The following is a 24,185-nucleotide window of genomic DNA, read 5'->3' on the forward strand; positions in this document are numbered from 1 at the left end:
TAGGTCAGGGCTGGAGGGTTCGTTGCTGTACTGTACAAACAACAATATCTATACATACACAGGAAATTATAGATATAAGAAACTGAGATGTGTGAAACAAAATGTCTTTGTCAAATTTAGGTTTTCAATCATGGAGAAATCGTGAAAGAGACAGTTTGAGATAAGCTTCTTGGCTCTTGACAAGACTTAAATAATGTTCAATATGTGTTGCAGTTGTATCATGATTTATTACTAATGGTGTTATTATTACTATTATTGGTGTTATTCCCTGTTATTATTGAATGTACCGCGGATTAACGGCTGCCTGTAAACGCGCACACATGAAAACCTGATGTCTGTGAACTTGTTGAACCCATGTGGTCGCAGACAGAAATGTGCCAGACTTGCAGCATCGCAAGAGCGTCATGGCAACCCGTGAGGAGGCGGTCGCGTGCGTATACACCTTTTCTCCTTCTCCTCCTTCGCCTCCTCCTTCTTTCCCCCCGGTTTTCGCCCGCCTGTGTGGCTGAACAGGGCGGCGGCAGCGGCGGAATTAGCGGCATTAGCAGGAGAATGGTGCGATGTTGCGCCTGTGCGGCCCAATAAGCTGATAAGCGCCGCTGCAAGCAGTCACACACACACACACACACACACACACGAGAGAGAGAGAGAGAGTGGTGGGGGGTAGGAGGGGGGATAGGCTTGCGCACAAGAAATGATCCGCCTGCTCAGACTATGGCACCGACGGGCTCGCGTACTATCAGGAATGGCTGTGAGAGAGTTTTGTACTGGATCCCAGTTCTCTTCATCGTCCTCATAGTGGCGTGGTCATACTACGCATACGTACTGCAGCTGTGCGTAGGTAAGCAAACCTGGGTATAAACAGAGGTAGTCTGTGTGTGTGTGTGTGTGTGTGTGTGGTGTGTGTGTGTGTGTGTGTGTGTGTGTGTGTGTGTGTGTGTGTGTGTGTGTGTGTGAGCATTTTTTACAGCATCTTGTGTTTGCAGCTCCAGTCACACTCCCTGTCTATTCAGGCTCAGGCAGCATTTTCTTGTGCTAACATCATTTCTGTTTAAACCGAGAGGGAAGTTCACCGTTTTGATTCTGACTCGGGGCAGAATCGTCCCGTCTGATCTTATCTTACACTCTCATCTGTATGGGTTTCTATAACTACTAATAATCACTGGAGCTTCTCTCACAAGTTATTGCAGCGTTCAACACCACCACATCAGTATATTCCATCCCTGGAGGCTTGAGGTCTGGATTCAGTGGCTCTCTAATGGTCTTCTGTGGTTCCAGATGATCCTTCTCAGTGAACACACATTTTGATCCGGATAGAGAGGAGTGGTGAGAATGCGTCGAGGTGTGTGTTCCCTGAGAAGGATCATCTGGAAACACGGTGCTCCACTGTCAGGTTGACCCAGAAAGAGAAATGTCTGCTATTAGTCTTACATCTGATCCAACTGCATAGAACACCATCAAATGCATGTGGTCGCGCTGGTCCGAAGGTAGCTAGAGCATGTTGTGAGCATGACGGCGCACTAGCCTCTGCGCACGCGCTACATTTCACTTATATTTCGCTGACCTGGGAGCAAAAACGTCCCACTGAGTTGTTTGCAAACAGTCCGGTGTGTGGGGCATGTAAAACAATAGCAGGTGGCCGGACTTCACCCATAATCCGACGACTGCAAACTGCTTTGTGAGGGGGGTGGGGGGGTGGGGGTGTACACAGGAAGTCCGGTTTCAATTATTATTCACGCCAATCGGGCAACATAGTGCAATCCAAAGACCATAACTGGTGTCCATACTGTCCCACTTGGTGTCCCACACCTAACTGTCAGGACACCAAGAACAGCAGGCGCACAAAGAGCAACCTCACTTAGCCTTCAACTGTCTGAGCTCCATGCAGAACCTTTTTTCTACACAGGTAGTTTCAACAGAATCAGTAAACACGAATACGATCAGCACCTGGTGGTCCAGATCTTTCCAGATTCGTCTTCTTTATTGGGTTTACTGGCTATCCACACTGCATAAGTGTCTCCTATAACCAAACCGAGGTGTACTGTTCCAAACTGTGTCATTCTGAACAGATGTTAGAACTCATGACCACCCTCTACCCTCTATGTGGCCTTCAAGCTCCCCCAACCCTCTTAGCGTGGAGGCTTGGCATTCGGGTTTCCAGCGTGACCTTCTTGCTTCCACCGATCGGCCGATGTGAGACGTGCTGGCTCTTGTTTGTCCCTTCAGACCAACAGAACGCAGCAGCACCCACTCTGAGTTTGCAACAACAGAGCAAAGTTGTGTTGCCTTCATGTCACATGGGACAGAGACATAAGCAGCAGCGGGGCAGCAGCGTTGTTGCTCAGGGCCGGCATGTGCTCTGCTGAGAGACACTCAGACCCTTGTGTGACTGTACTATCAGCTGATACCTCTCATTCAGCATCTCAGTTAATCCCATTGTCTGCCTTATATAATTCACCCCAAGAAATCTGTCTTTGACCCAGTTATTTTAGAAGCCCTGAACGCAGCGCAGTGCCCGGGGGATGGGGGGTGGGGGGCTTCGTCTTCCTTTCCAGTTTTAATGTGTCAAATGTTTCGTTCCTTCATTCTGACAGGAATGTTTTGGAAGATGAGTTCAGGGACACATGGTTATGTGGGAAAATTTGGAAGCGGCAATCCAGCCTAGAGGCAGCACAGGCGCACATGCACATTCTCTGCCTCTTTTGTGGCGCAATATTCCTGTTTTGCAGGAGGCTAAAGTTATAAATACCATAACTCTAAATAAGTGCTGGGGACAAAACAAGCAGAAAAAGAAAATTTAATTATCTGCTGCTTCTGGAACACTCAAGCTCTCTCCCCAGGGATTTCAGAACTGAAGAAGTCTTCTGGATAGAAGGCGAAACGTCTTCAAGAGAAGATACCAGTCCAGTTGACAGAGAAAACTACCTTGGATACAATGACCTGGATCTACACAGACATCTGGAACACAGGTCACCTGTGGCTGGAACATCAGCCATAAAGAGTCCTCTGGTCACCTGGTCCTTACTCAGGATCTCCACTGAGGCTTTGGGCTCTAATGCCCAGGTTGTTGGTTCTCATGTTGAGTCCCATGCTGAAGATTTTGGTTCTGATGCAGTGTACATTGGTTCTATTGCTAGGGCTTTTGTTGCCAATACCCCATTTTTATAGTGCTGAGGCTTTTGGTTTTAATGCTGTGGCCCATGGTACTAATACTGAGGCTTTTGGTTCTAATACTGAGGCTTTTGGTTCTAATGCTGAGACTTTTAACTCTAATGCCCAGGTTGTTGGTTCAAGTAATGAAGCTTTTGGTTCTAATGCTGAAGGGTTTGATTCTAACACTGAATCTAATGGTTCTAATGCTAAAGCTTTTGGATTTAAAAGAAGGGGCTTTTGGCTGTAATGGTTCTAATGCAGTAACCTTTGGGGAACAGCCAGCCAAATATGCATGTCTGACACGGCTTTTGTCAGCAGAACAGCAGATTCTGAAACGATTCATCCAGTTTCTGCCATCTCAGACTACAGCTGTCCCAGTGGAACATCTGCACTTACTTTTCCAGACATATTGGTGATTCCAGAAAATGCAGACCATCATTTTCTTTCTGATGAGTAAGATTCATCTGTAGATGCTCAAACTGCAGCTGGTCGAACTGAAGAGCATCAGCTCTTCTACACAGAGTTGGCTCATAGTCGTGTTATAACTGACATCTGTAATAACTACTGTGACTGATGGGTGTGACATCACTGACTAACTGGTCAGACTGGTGCATCTGGCTTCATGTTGGCAGGATCTGTGTTGTGGCAACAAATCAGTTAAAAACTTGGTGCTTAGAACTCCTGGAGTATGTGTGTGTGTGTGTGTGTGTGTGTGTGTGTGTGTGTGTGTGAAATCAAATCAAATCAATCTTTATTTATATAGCGTCTTTTACAATCAAAATAGTTTCAAGGCGCTTTCCAGAATCCCAGGGCCTGACCCCAGTCAAGCAACAGTGGCGAGGAAAAACTCCCCTTTAACAGGAAGAAACCTGGAGCAGGACCAGGCTCATGTAGGGGGACCCTCCTGCTGATGGGGGGGCTGGGTAGGAGAGAGGGAGGAGAGGAGAGGAGAGGAGAGGAGAGGAGAGGAGAGGAGAGGAGAGGAGAGGAGAAGAGGGGAAGGAGAGAAGGAGAAGGAGAAGGAGGGGGAAGAGGAGAGGAGAGGAGAGGGAGTAGAAGAGAGGAGAAGAGAGGAGAGGAGAGGAGAGGAGAGGAGAGGAGAGGAGAGGAGAGGAGGAGAGGAGAGGAGAGGAGAGGAGAGGCACAGAGCACAGAAACACACACAAAAATACACTATACAACGGGTCAGTGTGTGTGTGTGTGTGTGTGTGATTGGGTGAAAGAGGAACTCCATGACCGCCAACCAAGCAACAGGAAGAACCCTCAGGACCAGGAGGATATAGGATATATTTGGAAAATAATCCACAAGGGGTCGTTTGAGAATTGCCTAATTGTTTCAACAGAATCTTGACTTGCCTTTCATTTGTTTTCAGATTCTATCGAGGACACAAAAGAAAAAGGTGATTAAGACTCAGCACAGCAGAAATCACATCAAATACAATCCAACGTAGCAAAGACGCCGAAGGACCAGACACAGAAACAGCAACTCAAGCAGAGTTAAAAAGGACACTTTACATCTGACTTTAGGACTCACTAATGTTGTCCATCCCTAACATTTTCACAGAGATTTCAAATAACTTGACAGTGAATCAAAGTGATATTTAGGGGGGGGGGGGGGTCTTGTTAATAACGATCAGCTGTTTGTGGTTGTTTTTAGTCGGCTACCTGCTGGTGTACCATCTCATCTTCATCATGTTCATCTGGACTTATTGGCAAACCATCTTCACCAAACCAATGACACCCCTGAAGGAGGTTAGTGTGTGTGTGTGCGTTATGTGTGTGTGTATATGTGTGTGTGCTTTCATGCATATACTCTACAGGGAGAACGATTAATAATAACACAGCCTATTAATAAATCATAGGTGTTGTTTGTGTGTTCTGCCCCACGTAGTTTCATCTGTCCCACGCTGACAAAGAGCTGCTGCAGCGGGAAGATCGGGAAGAGTCCCAGCAGGAGATCCTGAGGAGAATAGCCAAGGACCTGCCAATCTACACGCGCACCAACTCTGGAGGTGCACCGCAGTACTCAGCACTGGTGCTGCCAGCAGCAGGGCCAGTATAGAACGATGTGGTCAGGGCAGGTGTTGGTCTGACCCGTGTGTGTCTCCTCAGCCATCCGATTCTGCGAGCGCTGCCAGTTGCTGAAGCCTGATCGTTCTCACCATTGTTCAGTCTGCGATAAGTATGAGGCCACATAAATATGGAATAAAAACACAACTGCGTTTTCGTTCAGACCCCCCAGATCAACATGTGTTGACTGTTACAGATGCGTCCTGAAGATGGATCACCACTGCCCCTGGTAGGTGCTGACACCCACATCTTCGTCTAAACGGCTCGATCAACATCTTCCCCGCTTCTTTACATTGTATTGCACAAACCCGTATATCGGGACGGTACAAACTGGATACTTTATATATTTTGGTCTGTAATTTCCCCAGCACCAGCAGAAACACACGCTAAGCAGACCAGCAGAAATTAAGAATTTCTTCTTCTTGTAGTCAAAAGTTGGATTTTTTATGCTCATGCATGAACAGAGCCAGTCATGCTTACAGGCCGAGCCTGTAAACGCGACATTTTCCCACTCTGACCAGTACTTTCCTGTTCCAGGGTGAACAACTGTGTAGGATTCTCCAACTACAAGTTCTTCATGCAGTTCTTGGCTTATTCGCTGCTCTACTGTCTTTTCATAACTGCTACGGATTTCCAGTACTTCATTAAATTTTGGATGGTGGGTATTTCTTCTCTCAGAAACTTCATTCATCATGATCTAGATGTCATGGTTTTTAATTCTTCTGAATCGGTCAATCAAAACCAGATATTTATGATGGGTTCTCGCATCGTCGCTAACATTTCCTTGTATTTATATCTAAGCATGAAGCTCTGGTCCGGATGTGTCCTCATTAGTATTCACACTCTGGTATTGATCTTCCTCACTAGGCCGGAGGTAGAGCACATTTCCGACTGAAGGAATACCTGGTATGAGCCGACAGTAGCCAGCTAGTGGCGCAGCTGTAGAAGTATTGTAGCGGGATCGGCTGCTGTGGTAGAAGCTCTCAGAGTGGGAACGTGCTGTGCGTTCCAGCCGTGCTGATGTTCTGTTGTTGTTTATCTTAAGAACAAACTCCCGGACACTCAGGCAAAGTTCCACATCCTCTTCCTCTTCTTCTCAGCCTCCATGTTCTCAGTCAGCCTGGCGGCACTTTTCATCTATCACTGCTGGCTCGTCTGTAAGAACAGGTCCACTCTGGGTGTGTATTTACCGCCTGTTTTCAGGCTTTGGTGGTGGTCTGGTAGACGGCGTAATGGGAATACGACGCTTCCGTGGTGACTCAGTCTGTGTGTGCTTGCAGAGGCCGTGCGCTCTCCGGTTTTTGGCCATGGCACAGATAAGAATGGGTTCAGTCTGGGCTTCAGCAAGAACTTCCTCCAAGTTTTTGGCAATGAAAGCAAATACTGGCCTGTCCCCGTGTTTTCCAGGTAAGGTCTGCTCCGAAATACTGAACGCTCTCCTTAACTGAGTTACTTGGTTTGTCTGGGTCCCTTTTTACTGTTCTATTTTGGTAGTCAAGTCATTTAAAAGGTTAGAAATACAATATTATATCAATTTGACTGAATGATTGAATTATTTTATTTCAAATGTATTTAAAAAATAAATAAAACCAGAAAAAACAACAACAAATAAAGCAAATTTCAACAATTTCCTAGAATATTCTGTAATGTGGATATTAATTACAGGACATACCTTGTAATGCCTCCACCCCAGGCTCTAACATAGAGGTTCCACAGTTCATTTCCTGTTCATGACATCCTCCATCTTCTGGGAATACTAATGTTCTCCCTCAAAGCCTTCATCAACAGCTTCCATTTATCTGTCTCGTCTAAATAAGGCACATCACCTGGAGCTAAGTTTGTCTGAGGCCCTTAGCTTCTTACCCTGGGTAGAGATCTCACTTTCACTACTCCATAAAGTAAATCCATCTGAGCTGTTCCTCATCTTCTCATATTCTTTGAGCGCTGTCTCTGTTTCCTTTGTGTGCTACCCTCAGTTGTTCTTCTTCAGATTTGATCATTCAAGACACTTTAATCACTGAAGCTATTTTTGACAAAAGCTTTTGTCTCTGTATTTAAATCTCGAGCCACCTCTGCGCTGTGCAAACATCCATATTCATTCATCCAGTCTTTTTGCTTGGTGCCCAAACTTGCTCTTTCTGACTATCCATACATCAACCTGATTCTGTGGCGTGTTTTTGGTTGGATTGAAGTTTAGGGGATGGATGTTCGTTCCCAACCGGTCCGGTGAATCTGGATCCAGAACAGCCCTCGTCGCCCAGTGGCTCCAGCCTAAATGGGTGAGTTGCGATGATGAATAAATATAAACTAATAAACAACGTAAAATGCGTTGTTTCAAAAACTTGTCTCTGCTATTTCTAACATTTTGGCCCATAGAACTCGTTCACATACGTCTGTTTCCAGGGCAACAGAGGCGCGCCACTTCTATCCCAAGCCACTGAGGGAGTCTCAAAGCCGGTTACTCATCAGCGCCCACTCGTGGTCAGAATGTGACAATGCAACAGACAAAGACAGGGGTCAGTAAGGGGTCTCATTAAAACCCTGGTGCAACCTAAATGAACAAATAAACTATAGAAACTATACTGTGTTTGTGTGTGTGTGTGTGTTCAGGTGCCAGCAACCCAGGAATGGTGATGGAAAATGAGGCCTAACTGGAAGAAGATGTTGGCCTAAATGCAAAGACGTAAACCTGCATTCACTCTTTTGTCATGAATGGAATTGTCCTTCTCCCCCAACAGCTTTCTGCTGGCCTCCTTTCGCTCTTTATACCGGTGGTAGTGAAATATAACCTATTGTAATAAGAACGAAGATCATCAGCATTTTAGTCCCATGATCAGAGCATCAGCTTCTATTGCAAGTGAATGTATTTGGTCTTCGGGCCTAAATTCCAATTTTCCTGATCCAACTGAGCTGCTTTGTATGTATCTGTGAGATGATCACTATTTACTTTTTACACCATACGCTGTCATAAGCCACAGCCACTGCCAAACGTTTTGCATATTACCTCCAGTTTCATGAGTATCGTGTGTGTCCAGGTTTCCCACTATGAATATAGGCGTTGATGATGTCATGATAACATTGAAATGATGCATGAGCTCATCTCAGGATATAACTTGGAAACAAACATTTGAGTATCATGTGAATAAGGGCTTTTCTGATGTTGTAGCATGACTGAGCGGTGTCACTGCTCCTCTGCTAAACCCGCTCTGCTCCGGCAGCCTCCAGCACACAATAAGCAAACGTTCCATCGTCCCTCTGATGCTGCAGCCTGGACATCAGGCTACTGCATACGTGTCCTGCTGTGGACGTGCTGTGGCTACGGGCAGAGTCAAAACCTGTACACAAACCTCCTCGGTGAGTGTTGGTCTATATTTTTCTATTCTATATGACTTGAAACAATGTGAGATAACATCTTGTACAGTTGTGAAGCCTTAGTGTGTGTGAATAAACACTTCCTGTCAGTGACGTTCTTTCTGGGGCCTTGACAGAAACAGGAAGTTCGGAGGGAGATGTAAAGGTAGAAAACTTTCAAGCCTTTATTTACAGATATTTATCATCGTCAAAAAACAAACAAAAACACCTTGCATATTTTTTTTACTGTTCAAACGGAGTCACCCTATGGAAGTCGGTGTGTCTGTTGCGCCTTGGCTTCAGCACAGACATGCAGAATCGATTCAAACATTTCAACAGATGCAGCTATTCTGCGCAGCGAGATATGGGTGTAGAAGGCAAATACAAAAACAAGCCCTTCCAGAGGCTACCGGGCAGCCAACCATCAAAGCTTTAATAACCCGGCAATGAGTAAAAGTCCCCTTTTATAAGTGTAAAACTACAAAATTCAATTCAAACACTAAAATGTGCTCCAACAGAATAATGTGTGGGGACTTTAGGAGGTCCTTCTTTAAACGGTTTTTATTTTAAAGGTCGGATGAAACTGGATTGAAATCAAGGCAGGACCACAGAGGTGCTGCATCAGGTGTGCTTGTCTCCTTCAAGCCTTTTACAAGCACATTCCTCCAAAGGAAGCGTACACATATACATTAAGTACTGTACATCCCCCCGTGTGCAATAACACAGCAGTATAAATAGCAAAAGCAAAACAAGTACACTTAAGATGAAATACCGGTGGGCTGGTTTCATATCCCGTTTACAAAGAAGCAGAACACACTGGCTGATTCCGTCTCAGAGGGAGTCGCACTTTTTTTTTTTTGGGTTGATACAAACAAACTTTATATGAACGATGTGCATATAAACAGACCGGCAGATTTCCTGGTCTCGCCGTGGTCGTAAAGATTGCACGACGGCGGCCGAGCCCGCGGTGTTGCTTCCCCAGGTCGCTATCAGGTCACCAACACAATAAATAAAAGGTTAAAAGATAAGAAAACTGCTAATCTTAAGGCTGAATGTGGTGACAGCTGCTGCTGTGAGAGGTTTACACGTCCACGATGTAAACCAGGAACACAGAGAAGGCAACAAAGAAGAGAGAGGCGGCAGACACGAGTTCAGCTTTTCCATATAAAATCAGGTTAGAGCTTTAAAGTGCAAAACATCTTCTACAGAACATTTTAGGAAAACTAAAACCCCATCTTCACAACCAGGATAAATGAAAGTGCCACTATCACTGTAGAACTAAAAGGGTTATCTCATACACACACACATGCAGCGAGCAGGAGCATGTGTGAGGACATGTGGGATATTAACTGGCGTGTGTGTGGCGAGCAGAGCCTATGACAAGCAGCAAATCCTAGTGGGTTGGTCTTCCGTCATTGGCGTCCAAAGCTGGAGTAAAGGTGCATGTAGAACCAGAGGAAGAGTCCCCGGAGCCGTGTCACGACTGCTTGTTGGCGTCTTCTTCGTACGCGTTCCCGGTTCCGTTCTGGACGTACGCCGAGCCGGAGCCCAGCCCGTACAAGTGACCGCAGTACTTGGCATCGTCGATGTGGTCCTCAAAGAACATCTGTGGGGAGAAAAGGGGTTACAGGCAGCGCAGCCCATAATAATGTCGGGCACAAGAGTCCATTTAAAGGGATTTTACACAAAGCAGCAACAGAAGATGTTGACACTTTTCCCAGGACTAGCAGCTGTTCCTGCACTTATTCAACATCACTGATGACCACCGGTCGGTCCCATTCGGCCCATTCATGGCAGAACCACAAGCTCGTCCGCCTGAAACTGTCCAGTAAGTTGCAGGAATGTTTCACGTCTTAAATTCGGGGTATTTTAGCCACGCGGATGAAAACAGCTGCTCAATCAAACTGGGATGGTGATCTACCTTGAACCCACCTGTTCAATCCACACCAGCTTCATATCAGGCTGCATTCATTCCTGCCGCTCCAGCCTACCTCTCTCATCTTGAAGAACGCCATGCCTGTGAGTAACGAGTCTGAGCCGGCTTGATGCTGCGGTCCGATCCTCTCCAGCTCCAGCTGCTCTGCCACTTCCTGCAGCCCGCCCTGCAAACCAGGCATCAGTTACCGGCGTCCGCCTCAGCGTCCGGGTGAGACGGGACAAATCGATGCTTCGGCTCAATAAACTGGGAAAACCTTCAGGCTTTTGCAACTCTTCATGAGGTACTTGACATCGTAAATGACTGGAAAATACAGGCGAAGGATCTCGAAGAAGTCCACCTCCTCCTCGGGCAGGTTGGCGTTGGACAGGATTTTGATCAGGTATCCAAAGTCGTAGCCGCTGCAACACAGATTAGACAGGAGCTTGGAAAAGAATCCCTGGAAAACCCACACAGCGTTCTGGTCCATCCCAGCCTTCGGAGGCGGCGCCGCCCACGCCCTACCTGTGGAAAGACAACCATTTGACGCCGTCGCAGAGCACCACCCCAGAGGTCATCAGCAGCTCTGCGAAGAAGAGCGTCTCGATCCCCTCGTCCTCGTGCTTCTTGAACTGAATCCCTGAAGTGGTGAGAAGCTCGATGGAGTCCTGCGCGTACATATCTTCACTGCGGACACACAGACGTGACAAATATACCCATAAAGAACGTTAACGTACGAGCGAGGGCGGGACATAAACGCCCCGAACAGTTGAGCGAGTTTCAAAAAGGTCAGTTTAGAAGATCCAGAATAACAGACAACCAAACAGGACGTGTGTTGGACACCACTAACATGGGAGAAAGACCGGAGATGCCTTACGTGAGGTTAAATTTAAAATTGAACTGCCAGGTGGATGTCCCTGACGGGTATTCCCCTTGTTCATTCATAAAGGTGAGTCCCAGCTGGATTATCTTGAGCAAATCCACATTGCATCGCAGTAACTGGTACTGATAGTCGGCGTTGCTCCTGAACTCTCCGATGGGTCTGGCTACCACTCCTGGAAACTCAGTGTCCTGGAAAGAGACAGGCAGCTTCTCTTTATGCACAGCAGAGGTGTTGGCGTGCAGGGCAGCTGTGGCCCAGCTCCGCCATCACTCACCATCGCTATGTAGTTATACTTTCTGATCACATGCCGGATCCTCTTCAGCTCCTCCTCTAGGTTGTTGGCCCAAACCTCACATATTCTTTGACTGTGATCCACAGTAGCAGCGGGCATAGTGCCACTTCAGGAGAGACAATATGGATAAAGTCAGAGGCTTCCTGACAGCTGCTCACAGGACATGGACAGGCAGCAAAATTATATGGAGAATAATCCGAAGCGCTGCGACATCAACACATCCACTCTGCTCATGTCGACTGAAACAACCCGCAATCTGTGCCCACAGCCGCCGGGTTTTGATCTAAAAACCCACTGTGCGTGAACGATGAGGTGGTCCTGGCTGCTGACGGAGACCCGGAGCGCGTCGCAGGGGTTGTCTCCGTAGCTAGCTAGGTTAGGTAGCATGTAGCCGGCTACAGCCCGCAAACGGTACCGAGGGGCCGTTGGGGAGGTAAGTTGGAACACCCGTGTGGAGACACACAACTGTGCAGATGAAACTGTGTGCAGGACATGGAACACGCACACACGCACACGCGCGCACACTCGGTGTCGCTTTTAACTGTCAAAGCCAAGTGTAGCTCCGTCCACTTACCGTTCCCCAAACCGTGTTTTGTGCACTATCGGAAAACTGTTAGGTTGGTCTACGTGAATGTGTCAGGGGGGTTCCGCTAACTTTGAAAGTGTTTATTCAGTGTATCGATGTCAACCCGCGGCTGCCATCATAGCCGAGGCTGAAACACGTCACCCCGTCGGGCTGCGGGCGCGTCCCAAACTTACGCACGCACGCTGGTGTCGCCGCTCCGCGTCCGGCTACTGCCGCTCTCCGCTTCCCTCACATTTATACACACGGATATTTAAAAAGTTAGTGGTCCGTTTCATCTCAGCATTGTTTCGGCTCATGAGTGGTATGACCACAATTCAATTAAGTCAAATGTACAAACGACAAAAGTAGAATTTATGCAAATTCTAAGGCTTTGCGGATGGTCAACTTATTTTATTGTTTCAACATCAAAGAACAGTGTGCTAATTATCCAAACGGACTTTATTTTTCATTCAAAATGCTCTGTATAGTGGGATGTCTCCACGCATGGATTCTTAACAGTCCAGACATTAGGAGGTGGTAGATAAATATCCCAGTGTGATCAAGATGGGCCAAGGTGGGACAAATGGGTCAAGATCTCAGTTTTAATTTCCTGATCAATTAGCATAAGAGTGAGATGCTTCAACAGGACACACACACACACACACAGATGCGCGTGCTCCTAAGAAGATCTTAGAATCTTATGTGGTTTTGTCACAGTTGAAAACTCAATATCTTTGGAAAACATGATCCAGGCTTTCACCAGATCCTAAAACAACTCAAGTTAGACAAAAAAGGAACAATTATTACACGAATAAGTTACCTTTAAAGCTCTGTCATCACGATGTTGATGGGGTTTGTACAAAACAACCACGCTGTTCTTTGCTGGGGAACACGAGCCGTTTGACCTTGACCTTCTCGCTCCGGAGAAGGCTACTGGAACCGGTGGTGTGTGTTTACTCTGTTATAACTTTAAGACCCTCTTTTGAATCAGACCTTTGTCTTGTTTTGCTTGCCTTGGTTTTTTAATAAATGTGCTGCTACATGACTTTGGATTGTAATAAGGAGGTCTGAATCAATTGATTCAAACCAAGCAGAATACACATTTTCAGTTTTTAAATAGCACACTGTTAAAGTTTTACCGTCCTGACAGCAGGTTGGAGAGGGACATGTTGGTCCGGTGGTGTTCCAGTTCTAAAATTGTCTAACTTTTTAATTTTTATTTATTTATTTTCTTGCTAAATCCCTGTCGGGGTCACAGGGAGGCTGCTGGAGTCCATCCCAGCTGCATATGGGTAGGCAGAGGACACCCCTGAATAAGTCACCCTATGTTAGCTTTTGGGGTTAGGTACCTTGCTCAAGAGTACCTCGGCAGTGCTCTGAGGGTGTCCCATTACCTCCCCCTGCTACCAGAAGACCTCTCACGTTTTTGTCCACACCAGGACTCGAACCCGTGACCCTCTGCTTCTCAGCCCAGCCCCCTCCAGACTGAGCTGCCTCTACATTTAATTAATACGAATAATCTACAATCAAAACCTCAGAGTGACAAAGTAAAAACATAAATTCTAAATATGGTTTATCCTCCATGTTGCAAACAGATCAAATAAAAACTAAAAGATTGTGTTGACACAGGTATCGAGACGCTTTGCTGTAACACTTGAACTCTGGGGTTTCTCGCTCAGCTTGGAGGTGTTTCCACACCTTGATTGGAGTTACCACGAGGTCACCAGTTCAACCTCCAGAGCTCCAGACTGGGTTGTACTGAGGCACAGATCTGAAGATGGCTGCAAAAAGAAACAAGCTAGAGAACCTGGGGAAAAGGTTCCCGGGATGAGACATGAGCAAGAACCAGTGGGGTCACTCTGGAGGAGCTCCAGAGATTCTGGGTTCCAACCATCACATTCGGAGGAAAGCAGCATCCGACCCAAGATGCCCGGAGGCTGTACTGGATGTTTTAATGTTGGTACAAGGTCACATAAAAAAAGCAAACTTCCAATCATACTGATGTTCACCAGTCTTGCTTTATTACATATTAGTTAAAGTCTTCTGCTTATAATACATTGTTAAACCAGTTGCCTTTGTGATTACGAAGCAGGCAGCCCAGGTAAAATCAGGAGTCAGCCGACAGATACAGAATCATGTAACTCTGTAGATCTCAGAGCCTGAGGGAGTGCACACGTGTTGCTCCAGTGATTAATGATGTTGACAGTGATGGTTCTGTGCAGCCCCCGCCTTGGTATGAGGCTCTGCACGGAGGAAGGCTGTCAGCTGGGTGTGGAGGAGCAGGATTCCGAAGACTAAAATCAATATTACAGAATCATGTAAAACATACTCTGATTAGTTTACCAGACAACCATGGAGACCTTTTATCTTCCAGCCAGATAAAGACCATAAAAACATCAAAAGCCAGACGGAAGTAGCTCACCGTTCGATACTCTGGAGTGATCGATTCAAAGAGAACTTGTGGACTGAAAAAGGCCTCTGTGAATCTCTGGATATCTGGTGCTGAATTCACCTCTTTGTCCCCAGAGAGCAACAAAGGGTGGGGCAAACGCTCCAGACCCACTGGAGAGATTTCTGTGTCTGCAGGCTGTTATCAGGGTTTCATATTATAGCTGGGCTAAATCTAATTACCCTCATTCTAATTAACAGAGGCTGAAGGACCTAATGTGGGATGCACGTCACCTGACTGTGGAACAGGTGGAAGGATTCATCTTCCTGGACCTCAGCTCGCTCATTATTAACACTCTGCGTACGGTCAGAACTAACGTTGCGTCCGATCGTTGATCGTTTTTGGCGCTGAAGCAACAAACGTTACCCTTTAAATGAAAACACCATATTTGCTAAATCTCTCTGGGTGCAGCCTAATAAATGGCAAAGTGTTCAAGTTTATTTTGAAATGATACAACACAAAACAACGTTTCTTTTAGGTGCGTTATACAAAAGTAGGAAAATGAAAAAAAAAATCTTCGTTTACTAATGGAGGTCTTTAAAGTCAGCTGTAGCCTAAAAGGAGAAGAAGATATTCCAGATGTTTTTCTTCTGTTTGCTCAGTTCTTTCAGCTGTTCCCAGTACGGCTGCTGAACTGGACACTGAGGGAAGTTAAATGAAGACATTGTGGTTACATTTTACAGTTTTTAAATCTTACTGTAAAATCCCATAATCCTGTTTGGCTTCATGCTGAAGAGTAAGTTCAGTTCTGTTGCTGCGGTGACCTTTAGCCACCTTTAGCCTCCATCGTATCCTTTGATAAATAAATCACCCAATAGACGATGTTAAAAGCCCCAAAGGACACTGGGAAAAAGATCCGCGCGTACTTGTCGATCTTGCTCGTTCCATCGATTCCCGCCGTGCTGGGCTGAGAGCAGGGCGTCTGCTTTAGCTCCGGGTTCTTCCCCATCATCTGGACTCGCTCCAGTTTGGGTCCCAGCAAGTGGTGCAGAGACGGAGTGCTGGCCGTCTGGTTCCAGGGCCTCCCCGCGGTCACATCTGGCGTGGACGCTGCAGCCTGCGGCCTGTTTCTCACCAGCTGGGTGGAAGAGGAGGCCACGCTGAGAAGGCTCAGAGATTTGGGGCTGGAGGGAGTCAGGGAGGAGGAACTATCGTTGGCTCCTCCGACAAGAGGCTGCGAGCAGCTCACTCTTCCCATTCCTGAAATATTGGAAGAGGACTGAGCTTTCTGTTGAGCTCTGGACGCCGGGTGGGAACTGTTATTCACGCGTTTCCTCAGGCTTCTATCGGGATTCTGTTAAGAGATTTAAATAGAAAAAACAAAGGTTTCAACTGGCTGCGGGTTTAAAATGCACTTTAACTGTTAATCACAGATTTGTTTCTGAAAAAAATGTATATTTTTCTAAAACTGCTTGGGTCTGGTTCACAAAAATGGCTTTTTACATCACATTTGACTCATTTTGACTGCTTGTGTGAAATGTGAGTGTGGCAGCAGAGTAAGACGTGCACAGGCTCTGAGGATAGCGCCAGGTTTCAGTTGGATCAGCTCAATTAGTTTGACTTTATTCTAGTGTGACCTTTGTCATTTTTGAGAGCCAGTGTGGTTTGGGACTAATATTATTGACTTTTGTCTTTTCTTGTCCATGTCTTCCTGTAATGTCCCACCTGTGGCATGTGCTCCCTCACCTCCTGTAGAAAAGCTAAAGATGTGCTCTGCATTCTGTCTCTTGCTTTTTTCCTTGTATTTCAGGTTTCCCAGTTTATTCGTGTTGAGTTCTTTTTCTTTTTTGTGTTTATTCATGTCCGACTTGTCTCCAGTGGTAATCGTCCCGATGCTGATAGATCTTATTTTTAGTGTGTTTCATGTTGAAAGAACTGTTTTAATGTTTTCAGGGACAGTATGAACCCAACACACAGGTAATTAGCAAGGATAAATGTGACTTTTTTTTGTTTTATGTAAAGGTTTTATTAAGTAGATGTTCATGCTGCTCTTGTACTTTTTTCTTTAAATTATTCTACTTTATTTGTTGTTCATATTCAGCTGGGACCATAAAAACAAAATTATGCACCATCTTGTATAAATATGTGGTGCAATGGTAAAATAATGATAAAGCTTCTTCAATCTTATGTGATGATGTAAATACCAAATAACTTTTGTCCCTTCTCAGCACAAAAAAATTGCTTTTGCATGCATTTTGCATTTGTCATTGTCATTACTGCATCATGGATGATGAACATTTGATTCAAGTTAAAAGGAATTATCCATCAATGTTCCCTCTAACTGCAAAAAAAAAAGCTAATTAAGGTGCCTGTCAGCAGGAAGGAGATTAGCAGGGAGCTGGAGAATGAAGATAAAGTGTAATAACATCTCGCAGAGAATAAAATCTCTATTGTTATGTGTCATTTTCATAAATGTTGACATCTCTGACACCATGGGCTCATTTAGGTTCAGTGGGTGTTGGTGAGAGTTGAGTTTCTGAACCACGACAAGCTACATCAGTGCCCCATAATACTGGTACCTTTGAGGAGCAGAGCTCAGTAACAGCAGCACAGCTATGAAGTCACATAGGCTTCACGGACTGCTGGACATTTTTTTATGTAGCAGGATCTTTATATCTTTTCACCATGGCTGAAGGCTATAAGGCTATAATTTCGAAAATGCTTTTTTTAATTTAAAAAATAGACACGTAAACATCAAGAACAGTCAGGGGTTCGAGTAGGACTCGCTGTGGCGCCCCCTAGTGGTCACTACCAGCAATACTTCTCAGATTCAAGCTTGTCTAATCTTCACCTAAAAATCAAAAGGACCTCCTTGTGTCATTAAGTTCGTGGTTCTTGTAATGATCATCCTTTCAGTCCCTGTAATTAATTTAACTGTGTGTCAACAGTTTAGTTAAGACAACAGTCATCACCTGGAGCACTTCCTGTGTGTCCTTGACCTTCACAGGTGTGGTTTGTGGTACCGGAGGACACTTGGCCGGCTTCCCTTTGGGACGTTTAATCTGTTCATCAGTAAAGTAGTTTACAGCAGCAAATTCAATAAGAGCCGAGAAGACAAAGGTGAAGCAGACAGCGATGAACCAGTCCATCGCTGTGGCGTATGAGACCTTGGGAAGCGAATGACGTGCACTGATGCTCAGCGTCGTCATGGTGAGGACAGTAGTGATGCCTTCAATGACAAAAAAAAGCAATACATATAAAAATAAAATAAAAATATATATGTATATACTGTATATAGACAAACGAAGGTTGGTTAATACTTTATTATGGCCCTATATTAAAAATGTAAAACATCATTTGAATCAAAATATTTCTTCTTCCCTGAAATCGATTGAGTTCTGTGTTTGGTCAAGGTGAGCGTGCTGGAAATCCCCCCATTTATGTCTGTGGCTGTAACCAATGGGTCAGAATCTCCCAGAAGCCTGCCTGAGCATGTATAGGGTGTGTCTGCTGTCACTTCAAGCACATTAATACACTGTTATTCTGTCCGTAATGTGTAATATACTGTATTTTTGATATATATTGATAAACCCATGCTGCGATGTATAATATTAATTCCTAATCAGGGTTATCAGGGTTGCTGGAGTCTATCCCAGTAGTCATGGGGTGAAACTAAACTGGTCAGGTCACCAGGTTGCACAGGCCATGCGCTCCAATCAACCTAATGTCTACGTTCTTGGGATATGGGGGGAGAAGCCAGGCACCATCCATCCATCCATCCAGCATGCATCTATGAATCCACACAGAATGGCCTGAGCCACAGTGGAAGCAACATGTGTCAGAATAGACTCCTCAGAACAGGACTGCACTCACTTTAAACCTCCAGAGAAACTCTGGCTTCAGAATCCATGCAGCCTTGATATTGTGCCAAAGACATGAGATGTAACAAAAACGGTGCCGAAAGATATTCTTGCATAAAGTCTTTTGTTCCGTTTTCCATTGACCGGTGCTTTAACGTTGATGGACCTTTTAGTGTTGTACATGATCTGTGCCTCTGGAAACACTGAGGGATGCTAACATCATCAGGTAAAAAACACAGCCTGGGTCTGCCTTGTTAGAGCCTATCCTGATTCAGCATCACACACACACACACACACACACACACACACACACACACACACACACACACACACACACACACACACACACACAGGCAGGCAGAACAATGACCTTGTTTCAAGAGGAAATGCTAAAGCGGATGCAGCAAGCTCACGCTCCCTACTTCTACTTATATGCTTCCTTTAAACACACACACACACACACACACACACACACACACACACACACACACACACACACACACACACACACCACCTGTGCCTTTCAAGGACATGCAGGCCCAGGCAGTACACACAGTACAGTAGAGGAACTGCAGTGGAGAACGGTAACTGTGTTCTTGATGAATGATTTAGTTCAAGGTGGATTTTCCATCTTATGTCTTTCTGGTGACAGACAGACAGACAGACAGACACAGACAGACAGACAGACAGACAGACAGACAGATAGACAGATAGACAGATCGATAGATCGATAGATAGATAGATAGATCGATAGATAGATAGATAGATAGATAGATAGATAGATAGATAGATCGATAGATAGATAGATAGATAGATAGATAGATAGATAGATAGATAGATAGATAGATAGATAGATAGATAGATAGATAGATAGATTTGTGTAAACTTCCTAAAGTGCGTCTCTCTCTGCACCACCTTCAAGGTCAACTCATCGCTACGCACTTCCCTCAAAGTTATTGTTCTAATTATCGAGAAATGAGTTTCACTTCCTTTATTCAGCTTAAACCTGCCTAAGGTTCTGTCCTGCATGGCTCTGATCCCGTTCTGGAGGTATTGTTTCAGAAGCACAAAGGCACATCTGGTGGCAGAACATGGACCTCTGGGATGACACACCGTCCAGGATGACAGTGGGAGCCTGTCCAGACATTTGTTCAGGTCAAGTCACTATTTTTGTTGCCAGCATAACGTCCGTTTGTCACAATCGGGGGAACGTGGTGCGTGTATTTGTTAAAACAATGTGTGTTAAGGATAAATCAAGTCTTCATTTCCCAGTTTGAGTCCCTCACAGACTTTTGTGTATAACTAAACAGGATGGTAGAATGTGATGTGTGGTATAGGGCATGATCCACTGTTTGCTTCCCATCATTAACTACTTGCAACTTTCAAACCAAACCAAAGATTTAAACAATGTTTATATTTCCTTTAAGAAAGGCGCTCTAGCTCTGAATGAAGAAATGAGATAATAAACATTGGGGGCTGTGAGGGAGGAGAGTTGTGTTGTGTTGACTTACCAAAGACGGTGCGAGCAGGAACTGATTCTTTATTTATCCAGAAAGACACTTGGGACAGGATCACAGTCATTATGCAAGGAATATACGTTTGAATCAAGAAGTAGCCGAGTTTGCGTTTTAAGTGGAAGTAGACTGTCATCACCACATATTCACCTGGAGGACACAACATGAGTTACTCGGATGGGGAAAGATTTCAAACGTTGGGGGAGCAAAAGTGCAAAGAAGCGGCCTCACCTGTGATCGACTGAATGGTTTCACTGGAAACGGTCTGGCCGATGAGATCATACTGAACCAGGCTGGAGGACTCGGGAGGAACCTCCACTGAGTGCTGAGGGCCTTTGGTCCATGTGTAGATCATCTCAGATTTAGGATAAGCATCTGTGGGCAGCCAGCCAGATCCCCAGGGATTACTTATTGAGTAATCATGGAGTAGTTTTATATCCATGGTGAAACTTCAGCTCCAGACTTGCCAATGTTCCCGGATGGGTGAGGTGTTGCGTGGATGCTACGCCTGCCTGACACCTACAGCTGACACCTGGGGCTTGGCTGGTTTGGCTGCTATGCATCCATCCCTCCCCAGCCACTCAAGCAGGTTCCCAGGGGCCTCAGCTAAAGGACCAAGCTGGCTGTTTGATGCCTTTGTGAGGGCTTCAAACTTCAGTCTCACTGAAATCAGTGCTCTTAACCCGAATTAACTGAAATTTTGCAATGCAAAATCAACCAGTTAGAAATAACTATTCCTATTAAGTGGCCCCCTAGCCAGAAGGGTTTGGGGTTGGCGTGTTTTGGCGTGCAGCTCCTCCAGCGAAGGTGCCATTTTGGCCTCCCTTGTCAGTCTCTTTCCTTTAGAGTCAGGAGGTGTTCACAGATGGTGACTCTCAGCAGATTTACATATTTGATATACATTTACCGTATATGAACTCCAGCTGGTGTTCAGAGACTTGGAATTCGAGCCTGTTAAGTTAGGTTATTGAAAGGGCTATTTATTTTACATTTTATGTTTATAGATCATGGTATGTCCTTCCTGTGTGAAAACTTTCCTTCTGACATCAATGCTATTGTTGCCCACAAAGATAGGGTACAACTGTTTTTCCCTCATTTGGTTAATACATTCAACTGATGAGGTGAAACCATGACCTATTCCTTCTCATGTTTGATTCTACATTCTTTGGGAAGAAGAGCTTTAAGTTAAAGTTTGGTTTATCAGCCTAGACCCCACAGTTATTTCAGATCCATGTGAAATAGATAAATGTTCCCTAATAGCGCCTCAACATGGGAATCAACATGCTAAATGTGTTTAACTTTCAAGTATAACAAACACATCTTCTCTATTTTCCCTTTTTCCCCTTTAAATGTTCAATTAAATACTGAAACATTGGGATTTTACTGCAAAGTCTTGTATGGGACATTAAGGACAGAGTTTGATAAATTGTGGGAGACAACATGTGTCAATACTATGAAGAATCTAAACATTTATCCTCCATTCGGAACAATGAAACCACAGCTCAGCGTTATTGTTCATAGTGGGCCGACTGGTCAGCAGAAATGAATTATCTCAGACAGAGTTTATCAAACGGAGCAGCTACAGTCGTCTTATCAGAGAAAGGCAGCAATTTGGCAATTAAATCTGCAAGAGGAAGGAAAGAAAAGGATGACAAAGTTTGCTTTTAAACTTGCCCAATCTGCCATCAATTCTCCAGTGTGGTGACATTGCAGAGGACAAAACAGCATTTCTCCGTTATTGTCATCCTCCTCTCCTCCTTCGTGCTCCTCCTTACAACATCCTGCCTGCCAGGAGTCACAAGGAACAGACTTTACATCCCATGTGGACTAAAGCAAACCAGAAAGGTCAGAATCCTCTGCCTCAGGATAGCACAGACCTATGCTTCCGTCTGTGTGTGTGTGTGTGTGTGTGTGGTGTGTGTGTGTGTGTGTGTGTGTGGTGTGTGTGTGTGTGTGTGTGTGTGTGTGTGTGTGTGTGTGAATTAATAAATTTGAAGAGCCAGAGCGGAGTATGGAGAGAAGAATATGTAAGGAAGGTGGAAATGGACTAAAAACAATCACTGACATGATTACCGGTACACACACACACACAAACTGTACTTACAGCTTCCAAACTTGAGGGGACACGCATGTCCGTCCATGGGGAAATCCACAAGCTTCATTGGGCACTCAGCACTAATTGTCAGCCTGTTTCAGAACACACGAGTGTTTGTAATGGAACATAAGCAGGCACAGGCTTGTCCGTGCACTGCCGGAGAAAATGTCTGGCTAACTACGGCTAACCACTAACCGTTATTTGGCTTTGAAAAATAGGTCTCACACACTGTTTTACTCAATTGATTCAAATCAAATCAAACACAGAATAACTACTTTGCCCTTGACGTCAATTGACACCAAAAAACACGTCTGTACGATGTCTGTTTAAAGGGTTTAGGTGTGGAGCCTCACGGATCCTGTCTGATAACAGATGCGAAGCCTTCACTACCTCATGGTGTATAAAATGGTGCCGTTCTTCATGATGCGGAACAGTTTGTTGGGGGCTGTCATGTTGTGAGCCACCGACTTCTTCCCGTTCCTGAAGAAGGTGTCAGGGGTCCACACTTTAGTCACCATCAAGTTATTGAGCCTCAATATCTCTACCTGGCCCTCGTACGTCAACCTCCGGTCCACCCATGTCTGTCGAAAGAAGACATCCATGGTGTACTCCTAAGACAGGGACAGGGATCAGTACAAGAGACTGCTTGGAAGGACGGGGAGTCCTCGTCTGATGCAAAGTGTAGCGATTAGGGATTCATAACTAAGACCTGACCCCACCTGGCCTTTCCTGCACTGCCCTTGCACGTCCCAGAATCTCTATAATATTCTATAAGGTATTAAAAGTGTCCCCTCCTGAGGTAAATTTAGCATCAATAACACTCGGTGTACGTACCATTTCAACATCTGACACAGGCCCAAAACTTGTCACATAAATATCTGTCTTGACCTCAGTTACAGGACCTATGGAGCAAATGAACAAATGACACAAATCGAATGAGTTTTGTTTTCGCTCCGGAATTAGAGACACAGCTTAGTAACACAAAAGGACATACAAATGAATTTGGAGGCCGCTGCTACCCGTTCTGTGAGCTAGTCCTTTTCTGACAGCATTAACATAATTACATATGCTTTGACACGCGTGCATGTAGCCCCGTCTGTTGTCTGGAGAGGACAAAGCATGATGTCACATTGAGGATCTGCATGACCGTAAAGCGCTACGGTCCTCACAGTGCAGGTCAACCACACAACCAAGATTACAGCTTTAAAACGTAGAAAACCAAAACCCCCCTTGGTATTCACAAGCAGAAGATCGACTACTTTTAAATGTAAGTGCAGAAAATATGCAAAAACTATATTAATAGATTATATTTAACATATAGAATAGAAACACTGAATAACCTAAATTATATAACAATGATTAAAAACTCAATTAAAAAAATAACACTTTTTTTTACTCACCCCCAAATCCAGGTCTCAGTCTGCTGTCATAGCCATCCAAAAGTTGGTCTAAAATGCGGGTGAAGTTCTCCGGGTAAATCCTCTCATCGTTCTTTGTCTGTCCAGAGATTTTCTTTATACTGGGAATAAAGAAGCTATGATTAGGAACTCCCCCCCCTGTCAGCGTCAGAGGAGCATCTGGTTTCAGCACCATGGACAGACACACTGAGACTCACCAAGTGGCCAAAAAGAAAAAGTCCAAGAGGGTCCAAATGAAAGTCACCATTTCTTTCTTCTTGCCCAGGAGCATCTTTACATGCCATGCTTTAAGCCTCTTCACATGTCACCAAATCAGAGGTCTGAGTCCTGGGAAGAGAGGCTTTACAGCGACACAGAGAGGCAAAGTAGCGCAGAGAGGAGGCAAACTGAGCCTCTCTCGCTCCTGCAGTTTCCTCACCTACACACACACACACACACACACACACGCATGGAGAGGAGGGGGGATTTGATCAACTCTTGTGTAGGCTGTCAACGTTGGTGGTGTTGGAGTTGAACATGTTGAGGGAAAAAGAAACAATTTTCTCTCTTTTCCTTCCCTATTGCGTCTTATTTGTGCCACCCGGTTTGGTGCCTGCTTTAGTCAAGGCACAAATATTAGGTTTGAATTGCTTTTAATAGATGGAAAAAGAGAAAAAGTGAACCATACTATTTAGTGAATA

At 45.1% G+C, this 24,185-nt stretch overlaps 3 protein-coding genes and 1 long non-coding RNA gene across 13 annotated transcripts in view; 1 reads left to right on the forward strand and 3 right to left on the reverse strand.

The window, feature by feature from the left end:
- Window positions 1-630: 630 nt before the first annotated feature.
- zdhhc2 (zinc finger DHHC-type palmitoyltransferase 2) lies at window positions 631-15,192 on the forward strand. Of its 3 annotated transcripts, XR_008951993.1 has the most exons (14): window positions 631-841; window positions 4,527-4,553; window positions 4,811-4,905; window positions 5,045-5,165; window positions 5,266-5,335; window positions 5,420-5,452; window positions 5,761-5,881; window positions 6,091-6,129; window positions 6,269-6,401; window positions 6,504-6,630; window positions 7,416-7,502; window positions 7,627-7,739; window positions 7,834-8,680; window positions 15,176-15,192. XR_008951993.1 is itself a non-coding variant. In XM_057042726.1 (13 exons), exons 1-13 carry the CDS (start codon window positions 715-717, stop codon window positions 7,872-7,874), a joined length of 1,134 nt encoding a protein of 377 aa, XP_056898706.1. In that variant the 5' UTR covers window positions 631-714; the 3' UTR covers window positions 7,875-8,686. The 3 variants fall into 3 exon arrangements, 1 of the variants encoding a protein (XP_056898706.1); XR_008951994.1 differs by lacking the exon at window positions 6,091-6,129; XM_057042726.1 differs by lacking the exon at window positions 15,176-15,192 and having other exon boundaries at window positions 7,834-8,686.
- The window catches only part of LOC130531043 (uncharacterized), a 70,931-nt gene continuing 50,633 nt past the window's right edge, over window positions 3,888-24,185 (reverse strand). The window contains exon 2 of the long non-coding RNA XR_008951996.1: window positions 3,888-4,060. This is a non-coding gene — a long non-coding RNA (uncharacterized LOC130531043). The remainder of the gene's footprint in view (window positions 4,061-24,185) is intronic.
- On the reverse strand, window positions 8,736-12,404 carry cnot7 (CCR4-NOT transcription complex, subunit 7). 3 transcript variants are annotated; one of them, XM_057042733.1, is made up of 7 exons: window positions 12,239-12,403; window positions 11,647-11,770; window positions 11,367-11,560; window positions 11,015-11,176; window positions 10,767-10,911; window positions 10,566-10,676; window positions 8,736-10,180 (listed from the first exon to the last, which is right to left on the reverse strand). In XM_057042733.1, exons 2-7 carry the CDS (start codon window positions 11,761-11,763, stop codon window positions 10,052-10,054), a joined length of 858 nt encoding a protein of 285 aa, XP_056898713.1. In that variant the 5' UTR covers window positions 11,764-11,770; window positions 12,239-12,403; the 3' UTR covers window positions 8,736-10,051. The 3 variants fall into 3 exon arrangements, with proteins under 3 accessions (XP_056898713.1, XP_056898714.1, XP_056898715.1); XM_057042735.1 differs by having other exon boundaries at window positions 10,045-10,180; window positions 10,507-10,676; window positions 12,239-12,404; XM_057042734.1 differs by having other exon boundaries at window positions 11,647-12,404.
- On the reverse strand, window positions 14,229-24,006 carry gabra4 (gamma-aminobutyric acid type A receptor subunit alpha4). 6 transcript variants are annotated; one of them, XM_057042712.1, is made up of 10 exons: window positions 23,703-24,006; window positions 23,488-23,606; window positions 22,922-22,989; window positions 22,478-22,698; window positions 22,097-22,179; window positions 20,224-20,367; window positions 19,990-20,142; window positions 17,591-17,847; window positions 15,545-15,972; window positions 14,229-15,319 (listed from the first exon to the last, which is right to left on the reverse strand). In XM_057042712.1, the coding sequence occupies exons 1-10, from the start codon at window positions 23,774-23,776 to the stop codon at window positions 15,286-15,288; spliced, it is 1,581 nt and encodes a 526-aa protein (XP_056898692.1). In that variant the 5' UTR covers window positions 23,777-24,006; the 3' UTR covers window positions 14,229-15,285. The 6 variants fall into 6 exon arrangements, with proteins under 6 accessions (XP_056898692.1, XP_056898693.1, XP_056898695.1 ...); XM_057042713.1 differs by having other exon boundaries at window positions 14,229-15,972; window positions 22,478-22,567; window positions 22,646-22,698; window positions 23,703-24,003; XM_057042715.1 differs by lacking the exon at window positions 23,703-24,006 and adding an exon at window positions 23,082-23,190 and having other exon boundaries at window positions 14,229-15,972; window positions 22,478-22,567; window positions 22,646-22,698; window positions 23,488-23,600.

This window comes from Takifugu flavidus, chromosome 9, assembly GCF_003711565.1.
Source record: "Takifugu flavidus isolate HTHZ2018 chromosome 9, ASM371156v2, whole genome shotgun sequence".
In the NCBI taxonomy this organism is placed as follows: Eukaryota; Metazoa; Chordata; class Actinopteri; order Tetraodontiformes; family Tetraodontidae; genus Takifugu; species Takifugu flavidus.

Coding starts and splice junctions, on each gene's coding strand:
- zdhhc2 (XM_057042726.1), top strand. CDS start 715: ATGGCACCGACGGGCTCGCGTACTATCAGGAATGGCTGTGAGAGAGTT. Junction 5,336..5,419: donor CATTGTTCAGTCTGCGATAA/GTATGAGGCCAC, acceptor TGACTGTTACAG/ATGCGTCCTGAAGATGGATC. Junction 6,130..6,268: donor TCCGACTGAAGGAATACCTG/GTATGAGCCGAC, acceptor GTTTATCTTAAG/AACAAACTCCCGGACACTCA.
- cnot7 (XM_057042734.1), bottom strand. CDS start 11,763: ATGCCCGCTGCTACTGTGGATCACAGTCAAAGAATATGTGAGGTTTGG. Junction 10,912..11,014: donor AAATGGTTGTCTTTCCACAG/GTAGGGCGTGGG, acceptor TCTGTGTTGCAG/CGGCTACGACTTTGGATACC. Junction 10,181..10,565: donor CGTTCTTCAAGATGAGAGAG/GTAGGCTGGAGC, acceptor TTCTCCCCACAG/ATGTTCTTTGAGGACCACAT.
- gabra4 (XM_057042710.1), bottom strand. CDS start 23,776: ATGCTCCTGGGCAAGAAGAAAGAAATGGTGACTTTCATTTGGACCCTC. Junction 17,848..19,989: donor TCCTGCTCGCACCGTCTTTG/GTAAGTCAACAC, acceptor TTGTCATTGAAG/GCATCACTACTGTCCTCACC. Junction 15,973..17,590: donor ACACACAGGAAGTGCTCCAG/GTGATGACTGTT, acceptor ATCTCTTAACAG/AATCCCGATAGAAGCCTGAG.